This window comes from Penaeus chinensis, chromosome 11 (assembly GCF_019202785.1).
Source record: "Penaeus chinensis breed Huanghai No. 1 chromosome 11, ASM1920278v2, whole genome shotgun sequence".
Lineage (NCBI taxonomy): Eukaryota > Metazoa > Arthropoda > Malacostraca > Decapoda > Penaeidae > Penaeus > Penaeus chinensis.
The window spans coordinates 22764452-22781974 of record NC_061829.1 but is presented as its reverse complement, the minus strand read 5'-3'; the positions used below and the strand labels follow the sequence as shown (position 1 = coordinate 22781974).

Genomic DNA, 17523 nt, shown 5'->3' with positions numbered 1-17523 from the left:
AAGAAATTCTTATTTGTGTTAACATTAACAAAGAAAAATATATTTTGTAAAAACAGGAAGTGTTGACAGCTACACAGCAAGTCTTTGAGAAAGTTCCTCAGTTCTCATCCCTCTCATCAGCAGCACACATAAAGAACAATGTTTATCTACAGCTGACAGTAGATGACATTGGTATATGCCTTCCACTCAACCCATGTCGCACTGTAAGTTTTTTAGGGAGTTCAAGGATAAGGACAAATATTGAGATAGCTGCTATTAGTATTTAAGTGCAAGCCTTTTAGTATATGTGATTCATATCATTTATGGCTATATATCAGTAATTCTTATTTAGTATTAGAAGTTGGGAAGATAACCATCAGCATTCAGTATTGAATAATCTGTTCTGTTATGCAGGTAAGCCATCAGGTTGATTCAACAGAGACACGAGATGCTCTTGTGGTGACACTTGAAAGCACTATCATATCTGCCTGTAACTCTGGCTCTCTGGTATGTAAGGCTCGCTTCAAAGGATTTTGTATGCGGTTTGCACCAGAGTTTGAGACAAGCCTTGATGATTGGAAGCCTGATTTCAAGGACCCAACAATCAACTTGTGTACTGTATCTGAGGGCACATATGAAGTGTGCAGCCGTACTGTTGCTGGACACCCAGAAAAAGGTATTTATATATTCTCCAACTTACTAATATATGAGAGAAAGAAAATATATTAATCTGTATAGCTCTTAGTATATATGGCATTTTATATTACTTTTTTGTATAGATTTTCTGTTTAGATTTACTGATATTCCTAAGCATGCTTTTTCTTTGTTCCAAAAGCAGAGAATGCTAAGTGGCTTCTGAATGTCATGTGGCAGATGGAAGGAGTTGACCTTCATCTAGATGTCAACATTGGGAAGCATTTGAGTGCCTTGGCTCGCACGCTAACCATGTTGACAGGTGCCCCAGACACAGCCATACCCCAGTCTAGTTATGATTCTGATGATGATGATGACCACACTGACCATTCTTCTTCACAGGTTTGGAAAGTTTCCTTTATGCCTTATGTCATCCCCCCATAAAAAGTTATTGTGACAAAACTGACAACAGATAATGATAAAAAATCTTGAGATAATGTGTAAGTGTATGTCTGTGATAACGTCCTCTCTGATACCATTGCAGTAATATTTCTGTGAATATTCTCTCTCTTAACAGATTTTATTCTTAATCTTCTTTTTACCACCGTTTTATGTGATTTGATATTATTTCAGAATATTTTAAGTTACAAATTTGTGAAGAACAGGAAGTAATTTATGCTTAATAAGAACAATTAAGAATTATTAAGAAAATTCATTACTTTAGAGTATTGTTCAACTTTTTGGATTAGCTTGATATAAATGTAATAATCACAACTTTTCAAGACATGGATCTTTTCCTCCTTGTATACTGTGTCAACTAATTCTAAACCTGGTATTACAGCAAGAATCAGCTTCAGGAAGAAGACAGATAGCCCTTAATGAAAGCCTCCCAGCTTTCATATTTGACCCTAACCTTGATGCCAGACAGCGAGCCAAGCTTCTGGAGATAGAAATGAATGAACAGGCAAAGACTGTCAATGACTTGAAGATGTTAGGTGCTTCAGCCTCCACCATCGAGCAAGAAATGCGACGCCTTCAGGATCTGGAAGCAGTTGTCTTCCATGACTTCCGTCGTGATGTGATCAAGAAGCTACGGAGACAGAGTGTTAAGGCAACCTCAATGAAGGACCGCCTTGGCCTGGGCCCCAAGTCTCATCTTAGGTCCAAGAGCTTCAAGGTGCCCTCACCAACCATAGAAGTTAAGGAACCTGTGTAAGTACATAATGTGTTTCTTTGTGTGATTAGATTACTGTTAATTTCAGTTATAAGAATCATGATTAGATATGCATGTCTACATGAATTTGTAGATGCAAAAAACAATGAATGAAAATTACATGAGGAATACAGTAATGGTCAGCATAAAGTTATATAGGCCTATGAGAATACATATTTGAAATGGAAAAAATCTTTGAGATAAATGCTGTAGACAATTTAGGGGTATATATGAATGAGATGGTTGATTTGTAGCGTATGAGATAAGAATAATAAAGATTTGTTATGCTGTCCATTGATCAAGTTGCATCCTTGGAAGATAGAAGGCTAGCCATCAGATGTCTTCAGTAGTCCCTATTTGTAGCCAATCACTTGGACTTGCCAAAATTCGTTGTGTTGAATAGACATTGCATGGTAATTCTAGGGAGCTAATAGGTACCAACAGAGCCCCAGAACTTTGATACCCAGCAAAGTTCTTGATGGTTTTGCTTGATAGTTTTACAGTTGCATATAGCTAAGACTAGGATGCAATGTGATAGATAGAGCAATCACTTTGAGTAGCTCAAGCTAAAATAAACAATAGCAGAGACGGCTTATGTAACATTACTTGAAGTTACCCAGAACTTGAACAGGAAAAAGCTTTATTTGATAAACCAAAGAATGTAGTATATGTCTGTGTATTGTTCTGTAATTGAACAACAGATTATCAGGAGAGGAAATATTCTTACATACCTAATGCAGGTATGTATGAGAGTTTATATTAGCAGACTGATACTTTTTAAGATGACTAATGGATTGTTTCATTTCACCTATATTTTTGCTGTATTGATTAAAAATCTTTTGTGTGTGATTTTTTTCTCTCACTAAATTGTAGCATTACAGAGATAGTAAATAGTAAATGCTAATTATATGATTGTTGTGCTAACAAGTAATTTTCAGACATAGTTGTCAGGCTTTTTTTTTTATAAGGATGCTACTCAGGTCTAACTTCCCACAGGCACTGTGGAAGTCGGGGGAGCATTGACCAAGCTTCCATTAGTGTAGACAGCTCACCCTGCCACACTGCTTCCACTAATGACCCTGCAGCTCAGAAAGTAAAATTTGTTGAAGGATCGGCTATTGGGTAATGTTAATAGATGACTTGTGTCTTATTAGTGTACAAGGTTAATAACAAAAACAAAGAGCATGTTTTATATTGAGGCTTCCTGAAGTGTTGTTCTTCAGTCTCCAAGCTATTTTACCTTGGGTTGAACTGATGGGTTAAAATGTATTGATATCTCATTCTCAGGCGGCACTTGTCATTCACGAGTGGCTCATCAGACTCTTACCCCACGGATGAAATTGACAACTCTGATGTGTTCCTGTCAACACCAGGGCATGGCAGAACCCCAACACCTACAAATGTATCTGATACAGAAACAGAAACTATCACTATCACTAACTTCAGGTATATGTTTATTTCAATTTTGTATTCAATTTTATATCTTGTACAGTGTAGAAAGGGTTTTGTTAACCCTGTACATTATATACATATCATACTTGTTGATTATGATGATAAATAATGAAAGGTTTGTCAAGAGATTTTAGATATGGTTCCATTTGCTGTAATCCACATAATGGTAGTATCCATTGTTATATGCTGTATTGTAATTTGATTGATCAATAAAAGCCTTACTTGCTTTCTCACTATTTCTTTGAGTGTCTAATTTTCTTCCTCTCCTACTCTCCCTATTTCATATTCTCCCTTTCTTCTTCTTTCCTGTCTTTCTTTCCTTCTCTCTTTCTCTCCATTCCTCTTCTTCTCTCCTTCCCTCCTTCTATCCTCCTCTCCTTCTCTCCTTCCCTCCTTCCCTCCTTCTATCCTCCTCTCCTCCTCTCCTCCTCTCCTCCTCTCCTTCTCTCCTTCTCTCCTTCTCTCCTTCTCTCCTTCTCTCCTTCTCTCCTTCTCTCCTTCTCTCCTCTCCATCTATCCTCCTCTCCTTCTCTCCTTTCCTTTTCTCCTTCCTGCATCCTTCCTATCTCATTAAATTAATGTGAGGAATTTTCCACAGCAGCAGTGACAATGTAGGCAGCATGGAGAGCAAGAGCTGTGGAGGTCTGAGTGCATTGGTGACCATGCTGGACCAGGAAGGAGGACAGACTGCAGGAGAAGCCGGTGAGGGGAGAGGCATCACCCATGACGAAGGGGGTGGCACCGGCAGCACTCCAGGAACTGGCACAGCACCCTTGTCTGGTCATTCAAGCAGTCACAGCTCAGGTAACAGTCATCTTTATAGATCAGAACTAATGTTGATAAAAACAGTCAAGATTCATTTGAGAAATAATAGATATATGCCTCTTAAGTGGTTAAGCATCTGATGCACAATGCTTCTTAAAAACATTATTTTCAAATGATGCTTTTAAATGCCCTAATTGATTTACAATCTCATTTTTTCATGTTGGTTATAATGGCTATCAACATTATTTAGACCATCATTTGTAATGTGTCAGTCTTTCCCTAGCTCTGGTCATGAAAATATGGACTGTTTTTCTTCACATGATAGTCTCACTGCTGAATATACTCAGGAACTATGCAGTTTATGGGTTAAGGACTTCTATTAGAATTTCTGGATTGGCAAACTAAACTGCAAATCTTTTATAGGAAAATTAGATTTTCGAAGAGGTTAACAGTCCTAAGATGACAAGATAATGTTTTCTAGATTAATCTATGTATGTTGATTTTTTTATAAAGAATTGTTATTCAGTAGGATAACATTCTTTTTCTGATCTTTCACACTATCATTCCTGAAAGAGTATTTGATATTTCAATCCAGCATATTTAATGCAAAGAGGTCATGTCAATCCCTTGTTGTCAACTTTAGTATATAATTATCATCTTTTTTCTTTTTTTTATTCTTCTTTTTCCTTTACAAAGCAAGTGTTCCTTCATTTTTGTTTAATCAGCAAATACTCAACTTTTTAGTACTTTATCAAACCTTTATTTTAAAACTGCATAAAACTTAGTGATGTGAACTTGTAACAGATTGCCTTATCAGCATATACTTATGAAAACATGTATGTATCTTTCTTTATGATACAGGCCCTATTACTCCAGGGGGACTAGGATCAAGTAGTTCAGGCACTGTTAAACCACAGGACCCAAGTATAGACCTGGAGTTGGATGTGAGAGTATGCATTAGCTCTGGAATGTGCAATCTTTATACACGTTGCATCTCAAGAGAAGAAGAAAAAAGGTAAGTTGAGCATCAGTTTTCCTGGTTTAGAAAAAAATATTAATATTGTTTTGTGATTGACTTTTTAAGAAATGATGATTTTTTTCTATTAGATAAGAAATAATGATATAAAAAATTTCCATTTATTAATCCAGGATGAAAAAAGAAAGAAGTTTTTCTGGTGGTATATCTGAAACTCCAGGAAGTCCTGGATCAGTTCGCAAAAAGAATGAAGGTCGACCCAATATCTCCTCAAACAAACTGGGTGCTCCTCCTCCACCATCACTTTCAGTATCAGCTGACACAGTGTTCTACATTCCTGGACTGGATGTGAAGGTAAACTATGCACCTCATCACTTATGAATAGTCACCACAGTTATATGTTTAATATCATGAAGATCAGATGAGTTCCTTGAAATAATTTGATACTTTGTTCATATCTGTTTTGTTTTTTGAGTTGAATTATAAATGTAGTAGAAAGGATTTTGTAATGATATTATCCTGCTAGCATATTCAAAGTAACCGTTTGCAGGTACATTATGAGTCGCACAACATTCATGAAGAGACACCAGTAGGAAGTGGTGGAGGCCTCAGTGAAGGTGCAGGGTGGTCACCAGCTGGGGTAGCAGGTTGTGGTGGGAGCCAAGGGGGAAGTACATCGAGGAAGAGTGCTGTCGGGGCAAGTGGCATGAAGAGAGCTTCTCTCTTTACTTGGCTTACCTTACAGAGTATACAAAGAGAGACAACAGTGAGTCCGAACATTTTAGAATTTTTGGAGCTAGCTCTGGAGCCATTACCTTTACCCGAGCCTCAACACAAATCACCTGTTGCATCTCAAGGTAATGTTTCAATGCTTTCTTGTTACAGTGGATTATTCACCTTATGGTCTTGTGTTCTGAAGTTATTCAGTCCTAGACAGATTAATTATTAATCCTGTCAATTTTACATTTTATTTTCTACGCAACAATGTAAAAGCATTTGAGAATGACACTTCTTGAATTTCAGAGTACACATAAGATTCTGACAATCTGCCTTTCCCTGTGTAAATAACTGCTTTTTAATCCAGTGCCATCAGGAAAATGTAATGTTCACTGTAGTTTTGTTTTGTGAAATGTCTGTACACATAGATGGGTCCAGAAGTGCTCAGCCACCAAGGAGTCAATAGATAGACCTTGTAACCTCACCTGATTTCCCCTTTGCTTTATTTATTTATTCATTTATGTATGTATGTATGTATGTATGTATTTATTTATTTATTTATTTATTTATTTATTTATTTATATATTTATTTATTTATTTATTTATTTATTTATTTATTTATTTATTTATTTATTTATTTATTTATTTATTTATTTATTTATTTATTTATTTATTTATTTATTTATTTATTTATTTATTTATTTATTTATTTATTTGTTTATTTGTTTATTTATTTGTTTATTTATTTATTTATTTATTTATTTATTTATTTTTTATTAATTCTATCAAGATCGATGCTGTTATTTTCATTATAGATGTTATGATTATTTTAATGTTATTAACTTTACTAATAACAAAATGAAATAAAGATAATATTTCAAAGTCAAGGAAAAGGATGAACAGGTGAGGTAATAGTATTAGTAATTACTTTGTTGTGGAGCTATCTGTGTGTAAAGACAATTAATAAACTAAACTCACAGTGGGTACTGCATATACCCGCTTGCCATCTGTGGCATAACTTTATTTGATCAAGTTCCTGCAAAAGATTTTACATCTGTCTTTGTAGTTTCAAGTTACAAGTGTAAAGCAAAAGAAAAAAAAAAAAGTAATATTATCATTCTCAAAATCTTTGGTATTATGTTTGCTGTTATATATCCCTGATTTGATTTGATTTCTTTGTTATCATTTTGTTCATTACATTTAATATGCTGTAAAGTCAAGCAAAATGTTAAATGAATTTGTCATACTTGAAAATCATGCACTTACATAAACTTTTTTATTTTTTCACTTAACAGAACCTGAGCCAGTGTACAATGTAGAAGTGGAGGCAACAACAGCTGGTGGAGGTGGAGGTGTTCCCTATGTTTATGCTTCATTCCCTGTAGATGTAGTTGTCTACTTCCACATGCAGCCATCAACAATCAGGTTAGTACAATGTTTGTTATTAAAATTTATCATTTTTTTATCAATTAGTGCATGTAATTTGGTATTATTTTTCCTTTGCCATACATTATTTAGTCATGTAAATAGTTTGAATAGCTTGATGAAAGGAAAATTTTATCTTAAACGTGTGCTTTTCTTTCCAGATTTTCTTGTCAACCTGTATCTCGTGTGGAATGTCTTCTGCAGCTTCCATCCCTGAACTTGGTGTTTTCTTCAAAGAGAGCTGAGGATGGGTAAGGAATGAAGAGTGCTTAGAGGGGCACCATTTCACTTTACAATGATAAGGGAAATTATCTTTGGTAGGCAGCCTTCAGTATACAAAGCCAAAATTAACAGCATCTTGGTATAATGACCAATTAACTATTTGTGGAAGATTGTCAACCCTTTAATTTATGCTCTAGACTATGGCTGTTGAGGGGAAATTCACAGTTCATGGGCTAAATGATGATGGTTAAGGCATACTTGATGTGCATCTGCATGTGGAGCCTTCCAAAGTTACTTGAGTGAATAAAGACTATAGGAATGAAATTACATAGCTATCAGTTCTAAGATGCAAACAGCTGCTCAGTGGGCGTGAGTTATTCTTCAGTCCACATTGGAGATTAAAGTGACCCCATCAGATTTTAGTTAAGAAAGTAAACTTATTTAAGTGGAGTTGTTTATTTTAAGGTCATATTAATGTACTCCAATCTTGTTTGAAGGTGTTGCTATAATAAGATGTTTTTGTAGATTATTACAATAGTAAGTACATTTAACATTAGTTAGTATAGTTTACATATGCTTTAAAAATTGGACTCTAGAATACTTTCTATTATAAACAGCACAATGACTGGATTGGACAGCAAACTGCAAGCAACCATCGGAGGGCTGAGTGTCACAGGAGTCCTGGAAGACTTTTCCCTTTATGTCTTCCACCCTTATGGAGGGAAGCAGCGTGGGGCGACTGGTGCCCCCTATCTGGCGACATCTCCCCTGGCTGCACTCACTGACAGTGAACGAAAGGACTCCCTCAGTGTCATGGTGGAATTTGTAAAGTTCCACATTTCAAGATCACGCAAGATAAATTTCAAGCCAGAGACAAATACCAAATTGAAATCTGCAAATGCTGTTGATTCTGCCAAGGCCATTATCAGATTCTCAAGTAGGATTTATAATATTTTTTTTATTATTAGTTTATGATTTTCCTAGAAGGTTTTGTTCATAGGTGTCTGAATATTAATTTGTTTTTCCACTGTTTCTAATGAAGATTATATAGAAGTATATAAGCATGGAAGTACTGTATATATCATAGAATGAGCAGAATATCATAAATTGCCTTCATGTTAAAAAGTAATGAATTATTAGGGAGCAGGAGCAGTAAGTTAATTGGAAGATGTGGTTTAAAGATAGATTAATACAGCTGAAAAAAGCTGAAGATACCCTCACATAAGATTTGTTTGTATGCACTAAAGGATATTTGATAATGAAATACTTATGTACTCTCTATTATATTTCTATTTTTTTTTTTATGTCAACAGCAATCATAGATATTGGGGCTGCGCACTTCAAATATGACATGCGTAGGCTGACAGAGATCCTGGCCTTCCCACGAGCATGGTACAGGAGGTCTATTGTAAGGAGGTTATTTCTTGGAGATTTTACTGGAGGTGCAGTCTCAAGTGAGTGGGATGAGACAAGTCCAGCTACAGCAGCAGACTCTCCAGGAAACCACAATGTTCCCCCAAAGCGTCACTCCTCCAGGTTGGTTGCAGTCTGGCAGGGAATCTATGGGATGAGGCAGACTCAGTCAGATGGTGTTCCTTCACATTGTGTTATAAGTGACAGATTATTTTTTATTTTTCATTGGTGTGTATTGAAGCTGTCAGATGTGCTATACAAAATATATATTGAATAGATAATCTCCTAACTATATTTCAATTCGACATTGACTTTGTTCAGATTGCCTTTTTTTTTTTTTTTTTTGTTATTTGGTTAATTATGTTTGTAGCATATTGTAGATGACAACAACAGAGTAGTAATGTGATGTTGCTAGTTCTTCACTTTGTCTTTTTCATAATCAGATAATTCTGTTAGTATTTCTAGTAAAAAAAAACAAACTAACTGATGTTAATAAATGCCGTTACCACAGCTCGGCTGAGGGTACTGATCTGAACCGTCGTGATAATGGTAGCATAAGCAGCGGCAGTGGAGGAAGCCAACAGACACCTACCACAAGCCAGCCACATGGTACTGCTGGGGCTGGCAGTCGGGCCAGGGACAAGCTAAGGCTCAATTTTGATTCTGACATTAACATTAGAAAAAGCCCAAAATTGTCGGGTAAGTTTGTTTTAGAACTTAAAGAGGAAAAGGAATGTTAAATTTCCAAACATGATAGTTTTGCCTTGATGATTTGAAGTGTGGATAAGTAAACAAATTATCCTATAGTATATTCTTAGTGTCAGGATGTTAAGATTTCCACACTTTTCCACAACAGCAGGAAAGAAAGAAGGAATAAATGACAAGGAAAACGACATAGGTAATGGGAATGTTCCTGGAGAAGCCACAGATAGCAAAGCTGAAACCAGATCAGGAGAGGACACAGAAGCCACTGGGACGACACAAGGGATGAACAAGTCTGGCTCCTGGGAGACTCTGGTTCTCTTTGCGGTGAATTTCACACGGCTTGGAGTACAGATGAATATGGGGAATGTGATGGGAAATGTCGTGTGAGTATGATCTGGCCTTTGCTCTTTCTCCTCTTCTCACTCCCTCCTTTTCTTTTTCTCTCTTCCCTTTATCTCATGTTTTCTTTTTCTCTCTTCTGTTTCACAATTTTTCTCATTCTTGCTTTATTTTCTGTCCTTTACTTTATCTCTTTCTTGTTTTACTCTCTATTTTTTTTTTTTTTTACTTTTCATAAATTCTCTTTTTCTCATTTCTTTCTTTTCTTTCTTTTGTTCTTTCTTACTTTCCTTTCTTATTATTAGTGTCTTTATATTTTTATCTTCCCATTTTTTTCTGGCTTTCCTTTCTTTGTTTTGTTTCCTTTATTTCTATTATTTTCTTTGTTTCTTTCCTTACTTACTTTCCCTGTCTTTTCTATCCATCTTCCCTTTTTTATACCTTTCTTTCTCTCCTTTCCTTTCCTTGCTTTTTAATTGTTCCCTTGTTTTCACTTCCAGATGGACAACCAAAGACTTCAAGGCAGATGGAAGACTCTCCATAGGCAGCACTGGGCACAAGAACATGTACATAGGTCTTGGCCTTGGTGGCTCAGGCCTGGATGCTAAGGGTGGAATAGTTGGTGGCATTATTGAACTCTCAGAAATCAATATGTACTGTGAGTATGATTTTCTTATATGCACGGTTTGTGAGATAATGTATTTGAGGGTAGACAGCAAACTGCAAGCAACTATTAGCTTTCTGAAAATTTTATATTTCTGACTTTACCTTGTTTGATGAAAATGGACCTTATGTGGAATTAGGTATGAGTTGGTATTCATCAGTTGTGTATTTATATTACCAGTAAAAATAAGGGAAGATCCAGGTATGGAGCCAGACCACACCATCGGAGTAAAGTTGTTTGCATCACAGTCCCGTTTGGATTACATGGGCACCAGTGTGCTGATGGGGCGAGTGTCATCCTTTGGGGTCACATTGCGGGATGAGTGGAAGCTGAAGCAATGTGCTGAGGGGGATGAGGATACCACTCGAAGGTAAAGAATAGTCTTGATAACATATTCCAAGAAAGTGAAGTGAATTATATTCCGTCTTATTGTGCAGACATGTTTGTTAAACAAAAATATACCCTTTTCTTCAACAGAGGGGCAACCATCTTCATCCTTGGAGACTTAGAGTGGGATCAGCTGCAATTGATCATCAGTAAATCCACCACAGCCGACTTGTTGAAAATGCATCATAAACTGGATGAATTCTTTTCACAGCAGTTCAAGTCAAGCAAACGTGTCTTTTCATCTCTCCAACCAACAAGACACAAGTCTTCAGTCAAGCACAGACATAAGGATGGGAACCGCAAAATGGCAAATGGTGAGTAGAAGGTATTAAAGAGAAAGATTGTTTTTCATATTTACTATATTTTAGTATATGGCCAGTGAAACACGTTCTTGAACTGTTTTCCATTCTTACAGTTCTTGGAATGCCAAGTGGTCAGGATGCACGTCATCATAGACACTGGCAGGGAGTCCTACACAGAGTGTCTGGGCTGAGACTGACTACTCTGCCACTGCCTTTGCCAGACTCAGGCACTGTCCTGGGAGGGTCTTTGGAGCTGCATGGGAAAACCATATCCCTTGCTTGCTTCCATGGGTTAAATTTCAAAAGCAAATCATGGGCTTTGTTCAGCCTTCAGGAACCATATATCAACTTTACCTCTGAAGTTCAAGAAGTGCCTGGAGACCGTAAGTTTTCCACTAAATGTATACTGAATAGTTACAGATCATGTAAATGAATGGTGATAATGGACATACATTTGAAAAATATTTTCCTTTTCTAAACTATGATGGCCAAACCACTAAAGTAGTAGTTTCTCATTTCATTGTATATAAGTAGGTGACAGTGAAGAGAATGAAATGATCAACTATTTCTTTTCTTTCTTTTACTCACTCCTTTTTTTTTAACATTACATCAATCTTATTAACTTTTAAATAAACTCAGGTTTATTTGGGATATTGCCTCTCATCAGTAATGACACTATTGTTATTTACAGCACCACGTGATACACACATTGTACAGAACCTGACATTCAGCTTAGGAGTCATGGAGCAGACTCATGCTCAGCATGTCTCCATGGCAACAGTTTGTCGCATAACTAGGAATATGGTGTTCCCTCCTCAATTCCGCACAATACAGGAATGGTTCCACTATGCATTCTGTACTTCTGAACTAGACAGTAAGTAATGGTTTATAGTTGAAATCTTTTTGTAATGTATTTTAACTAATATAGTTCATACTTTAAAAGAAATGGCTAGATAATGATTTTTTTTATATCACTTATCACATGTTTATATTATATTTCTTTTATTTCTATTCCCTGCAGATGTGGACCGTTTCCCATCTCTTGACCGAAGTGATAGTTTACCATCCTCTTCAACTGAGGGAAAACGAGCCTCCACACGACTTCAAGATCACAACCACTCTTCAGAGACTGTGTTTGCTTTACCATCAATGCAGATTCATCTCACAACCAAACATTTACAGACAGCTACCACACCAGACTTTATGGGTAAGTACAGGAAGTTTGATTTTTGACAAATTAGATAGTTCCCAAACTCTACCTTATAGGAATTTCTAAAACAACTTTTGATAATAGTTCTTAGAGGTTGTGAATTGAAATTCAGTAGCAGCATGCTGATGTTTGATTTTCTTTGTAAGGAAGCAGTTTTTGTATGAGGTCACAGATAACCAATTTTTATTCTTTGATGTCCCCTGCAACTTTTTACAAAGTAATAACCAGTTCGATCTGGGTGTCTTATGGCTTAAACATGGGCCAAAATTAGGCTTATTTGATAAGGGACTCTCCTGGATGTGTGGCTTATAGGCCTGGCCTGCATGAACAATCATGGTATTATCTCTTTTTGTACAGCTTTTTGTGCTTTATTGCACAAAAGGTCTATATATGTAATTTGATATGCTGTATCAAGATTAATAAACCAAAGAATAATAAATAAATACATTTATGTAATAAAAATTGCTTGAGGCAGAAGAATAAAAAAAACATTTTTGAAAGCTCTTTTGTAATTAGTTTAAACAAAGTATGGTTTAGTAAACTTACCTCATTTATAGGAAGTCACTTGGGACATCCAAGAATACAGACTGGCTATTTATTACTTCATAAGAAGTTGCCTTCTTGAAAAAAAAAAAGTTAAACATGCCTTAAATTAATTTTGATTCTCCACATATTACTGCTGTATGATCCAGTACAAATATTTTGTTTAAAAGATTTCCCATAGTTTGGAGTTTGAAATCTGTCTCCTTATCATATTTGATAAACAAATAAACAATTGAGAATTTCCTTGCACAAAGACTGACAGTATTTCCAATGTCTCCCATTTTGCAGATGAAAAACCCAAGGTGGAGTGTTCTCTTGTGACTGAATTCCAGGACCACATTTTTGTTGCTGTTGATGCTGAGAATTTCTTCTTTTTACATGATCTCATTTCATCATATGTTAAGGACACTAAAGAGAAAATGGTAAGTTGCACCATAACTGTATGTGTAATGATGAAATGGTATACTAATATTTTATATTTATATTTGTTATTGGATTTATCATTGTCAATTTTGTCATGTTTATATGAAATCATATGATCTTTAATATTGATTCCTTAAGTAAGAAAGCATTTCCATATAGTTTGCATTTATTCAGATATGCAAACATATAAATTAGTAAAAAGCTAAATTAGTTAGTAAATAGCTAAATAATATTTTTTGCATAGTTAATATTTTTTTTTACATATTTTGTATTTTATGAAAGAATATTTTCTTTTCTGTGGCATTCTTTAACATGTTAACTATCAACAGATTTTGTTGCAGTTTGTTTTTGCTTTGAATGAGATATATTTCCTTTTTTTGTGTTTTTAAAAATTTATATCTTTGCTGCATCATTCAGGCAAGGAAAACAAAAGTGGTGAGTTCTCTTTTCCTAAGTATTATTGTACTACAAATAATGTATTTTAAAATATTGTGGGTATGGTTATATCGTGGGTGTTGTTGTTTGTGTGTATCCTTGTAAACTTAGCACATGAATAATTGTTAAAAAAGGAACATTAGTGTTCAGCTAATGCTCTTTTCATAACAATGTACTTGTGTTCTGTTATCTTTGTTTTTTCTTTATATATATATATATATATATATAAATTTAAATGTATGTATATATGTATCTATGTATACATGTATGTGCATATGTATATATACGTATATATTATGTAAACTATACTGTTCAATTTATGATCTTTGTTTATATTTATATATATATATAATATATGTATATATATGTATATATGTATATGTGCATATATATATATATATATATATATATATCTATATCTATATATATATATATATATATATATATATATATATATACATATATATATATATATATATATATATATATATATATATATATATATATATATATATATATATATATATGTATATCCTATGTAAACTGCATTGTTGATGTGAGAGTTAGAGTGGGCTTGTTAGATTTATGAGTAGGAGTAAGGGAGTAGAGTACAAGCGAGTGAGAGAGCAAACGAGAGAGCAAGTGAGGGAACAAGTGAGAGAATATATATCATATATCTTATTCATCTATTTGAGAAATATGTATATCAATCTATCTTGTTGTCATGAGTTCTAAACATGATATATTCCATACTCAGGGAGCAGAGCCAGAGAGCAAAGACAATGGGGACAAGAAACCCAAAGTTGTACGAGTCAACGAGCCCACGCAACTCCTGCAGCAGGATTGGAGGGAGTTTACTTGCGGCACATGGCATCTGGAGCCCACAGTCAGGTAGGGGAGTGCTGCATGACTGGGTTTGGCAGATCTGGCTCTAACGGTCTTCACCTTGCTCCTCTTTCTTTCTCTTTCTCTTTCTCTTTCTCTTTCTCTTTCTCTTTCTCTTTCTCTTTCTCTTTCACTTTCTCTTTCTTTCTCTTTCTCTTTCTCTTTCTCTTTCTCTTTCTCTTTCTCTTTCTCTTTCTCTTTCTCTTTCTCTTTCTCTTTCTCTTTCTCTTTCTCTTTCTCTCTCTCTCTCTCTCTTTCTCTCTCTCTTTCTCTCTCTCTTTCTCTCTCTCTCTCTCTCTCTCTCTCTCTCTCTCTCTCTCTCTTTCTCTTTCTCTTTCTCTTTCTCTTTCTCTTTCTCTTTCTCTTTCTCTTTCTTTCTCTTTCTCTTTCTCTTTCTCTTTCTCTTTCTCTTTCTCTTTCTCTTTCTCTTTCTCTTTCTCTTCTCTTCCTCTTCCTCTTCCTCTTCCTCTTCCTCTTCCTCTTCCTCTTCCTCTTCCTCTTTTCCTTTTCCTCTTCCTCTTCCTCCTCCTCTTCCTTCTCCTCTTCCTCTTCCACTTCCTCTTCCTCCTCTTCTTCTTCCTCCTCTTCCTCTTCCTCCTCTTCCTCTTCCTCCTCTTCCACTTCCTCCTCTTCCACTTCCTCTTCTTCCACTTCATCTTCTTCCACTTCATCTTCTTCCACTTCATCTTCTTCCACTTCCTCTTCTTCCACTTCCCCTTTTTCCACTTCCACTTCCACTTCCTCCTCCTCCTCCTCCTCCTCCTCCTCCTCCTCTTCCTCTTCCTCTTCCTCTTTCTCTTCCTCTTCCTCTTCCTCTTCCTCTTCCTCTTTGATATTTTGAATATCTGCTCTGATTCAGAAATAATTCAGGGTCTCTTTTGTTCCCAGGCTGCTGTCATGGGCCACAAAGAATCTGGAACCTTATGGAGTAGACTACATCCTGCAGAAACTGGGATTCAGTCACGCAAGAACCACAATACCCAAGTGGCTCCAGCGAGGATGCATGGATCCTCTGGACAAAGTCTTGTCAGTTCTCATGTTCCGCATGATAGCGGCCATATACGATCACGATAGTGCCAACAAATGATAATTTACAGTGTGAAGATTGCCAAGATTCTCTTTTTTTTTGTAAAATGTTCTAGACACTTATGATCAAGCTTGGTGGTTTCTGTTGGAGAAAAAATATGATATTGAATACTCTGTTTCTATTGTTGTATAATGATTTTTAGATTGTGTTTATGGAATACATGAAAGCAAAAAATGAATAGATAAAGATGGATAACAGTGGAAATAATCTAAAGACAAAACAGTTTATGGGTAGTACCTTTGAAATTTTATAAAGCATAAAAGTAATGTAAATGCATAGGTGCAGCACACTGCAATAAAGCCATTTCTTTTTGTGGCGTTGTGAACACAGACATGTTAGTGCAATGAATAACTGAATTAATTGCTAATGGGTGGTAGACCAGATGCAGACTTGATTATGAGCCACTTTATTGATGTAAAAATTTAAAATATATATATGGTTATATATGTGTGTGTGTGTGTGTGTGTGTGTGTGTGTGTATGTGTGTGTGTGTGTGTATGTATGTGTGTGTGTGTGTGTGTGTGTGTGTGTGTGTGTGTGTGTGTGTGTGTGTGTGTGTGTGTGTGTGTGTGTGTGTGTGTGTGTGTGTGTGTGTGTGTGTGTGTGTGTGTATGTGTGTGTGCGTGTGCGTGTGCGTGAGTGTGAGTGTGTGTGTATGTATGCGTGAGGATGTATGTGTACCTGTACCTGTACCTGTACCTGTACCTGTACCTGTACCTGTACCTGTACCTGTACCTGTACCTGTACCTGTACCTGTACCTGTACCTGTACCTGTACCTGTACACATTTGTTTGTTTATTTGTTTATGTGTTTGATTGGGAGGAAAAAAAAAAGAGTGATTGTCTGTATGTGCATATGTGTATGTGTGGGATATATACATATTTACTGCAACATTCAGAAATAGACAGTAGACAGGATAAACAGGTATATGGTCACTTGCCACATACAACTAGTCGTTTAAGCCAAGGTGTAGAGGCAGGGGGTCTTTTCACATGCAGCTGTCAGAAATGGAAAGTGAGTGATTGCATAGCTGTTGCAAGTCTTCTTGTATACAAACTGCATTGTTATCATATGTTTTAAAATGACATAATACTGATCATTATATTTTGATACAATATGAGCCAGTATATTGTATGATGTGAGGCAAGTATGTATAGCATGTTATTTTATACAGTATTATTTTGTATAACATATTAACATGTGATGTGATTATTATATATAATTTTGTTATAGATTTGAAATATCACCATGTATGTTCAAAATATAGACCCTGTCATAATACATACAGCTGTTATAATGTTCAAGATAACATACAGGAAGGATTGCAGCTGAATTTGACAAGGCAATGTTTTTCATCTTCTCCAGTTGCCAGTGAGAACATTTCATGTTTTTGAACCTTGACTCAATTTTTAATTTATGTTACAAAGATTTTGCCATTATTTTACATGTGTTCTCAAGATTAATCTGTGATAGGTCCTACTTCAGAAATGATTTGCTTCATCAAAATGTGCTTTCTTTTCCCTGTGCATTGGAACAGTGTCCTTTTTATTAACAGTGCAAAAATTTTTGTTTCTAGGATGACTTATAAGTCATATTCCTTTCGTTTATATATCAATGAAAATTCCAGGTAAATATGAATTGTTCTTTTAATTATTTTATTGAATATTATGATAGATATGTAATAATTTGCCAGTGCTATGAAATTAAGTAAGGAAATTGAAAACTATGATCTTGTGATATTAGTGGTT

The 17523-nt window shown here is 35.5% G+C and overlaps 1 protein-coding gene across 7 annotated transcripts in view; it reads left to right on the top strand.

Annotated features, from left to right (window-relative positions):
- Positions 1-16308, top strand: part of LOC125030336 (transmembrane protein KIAA1109-like) — a 68599-nt gene extending 52291 nt beyond the window's left edge. For 4 of the 7 annotated variants that reach the window (XM_047620319.1, XM_047620317.1, XM_047620320.1 and 1 more), the window contains exons 59-84: positions 57-203; positions 394-655; positions 815-1014; positions 1454-1824; positions 2822-2947; positions 3113-3271; positions 3876-4081; positions 4904-5057; positions 5192-5372; positions 5569-5875; positions 7031-7160; positions 7322-7411; positions 8000-8319; positions 8696-8918; positions 9307-9494; positions 9652-9883; positions 10340-10497; positions 10684-10873; positions 10981-11204; positions 11306-11575; positions 11884-12066; positions 12214-12399; positions 13234-13367; positions 13786-13803; positions 14561-14694; positions 15577-16308. In XM_047620319.1, coding sequence (XP_047476275.1) covers positions 57-203; positions 394-655; positions 815-1014; positions 1454-1824; positions 2822-2947; positions 3113-3271; positions 3876-4081; positions 4904-5057; positions 5192-5372; positions 5569-5875; positions 7031-7160; positions 7322-7411; positions 8000-8319; positions 8696-8918; positions 9307-9494; positions 9652-9883; positions 10340-10497; positions 10684-10873; positions 10981-11204; positions 11306-11575; positions 11884-12066; positions 12214-12399; positions 13234-13367; positions 13786-13803; positions 14561-14694; positions 15577-15775 — 4992 coding nt within the window. In that variant the 3' untranslated portion in view covers positions 15776-16308. The remainder of the gene's footprint in view (positions 1-56; positions 204-393; positions 656-814; positions 1015-1453; positions 1825-2821; positions 2948-3112; positions 3272-3875; positions 4082-4903; positions 5058-5191; positions 5373-5568; positions 5876-7030; positions 7161-7321; positions 7412-7999; positions 8320-8695; positions 8919-9306; positions 9495-9651; positions 9884-10339; positions 10498-10683; positions 10874-10980; positions 11205-11305; positions 11576-11883; positions 12067-12213; positions 12400-13233; positions 13368-13785; positions 13804-14560; positions 14695-15576) is intronic. The other 3 variants (XM_047620316.1, XM_047620315.1, XM_047620318.1) reach the window with 3 other exon arrangements.
- Positions 16309-17523: the final 1215 nt, after the last annotated feature.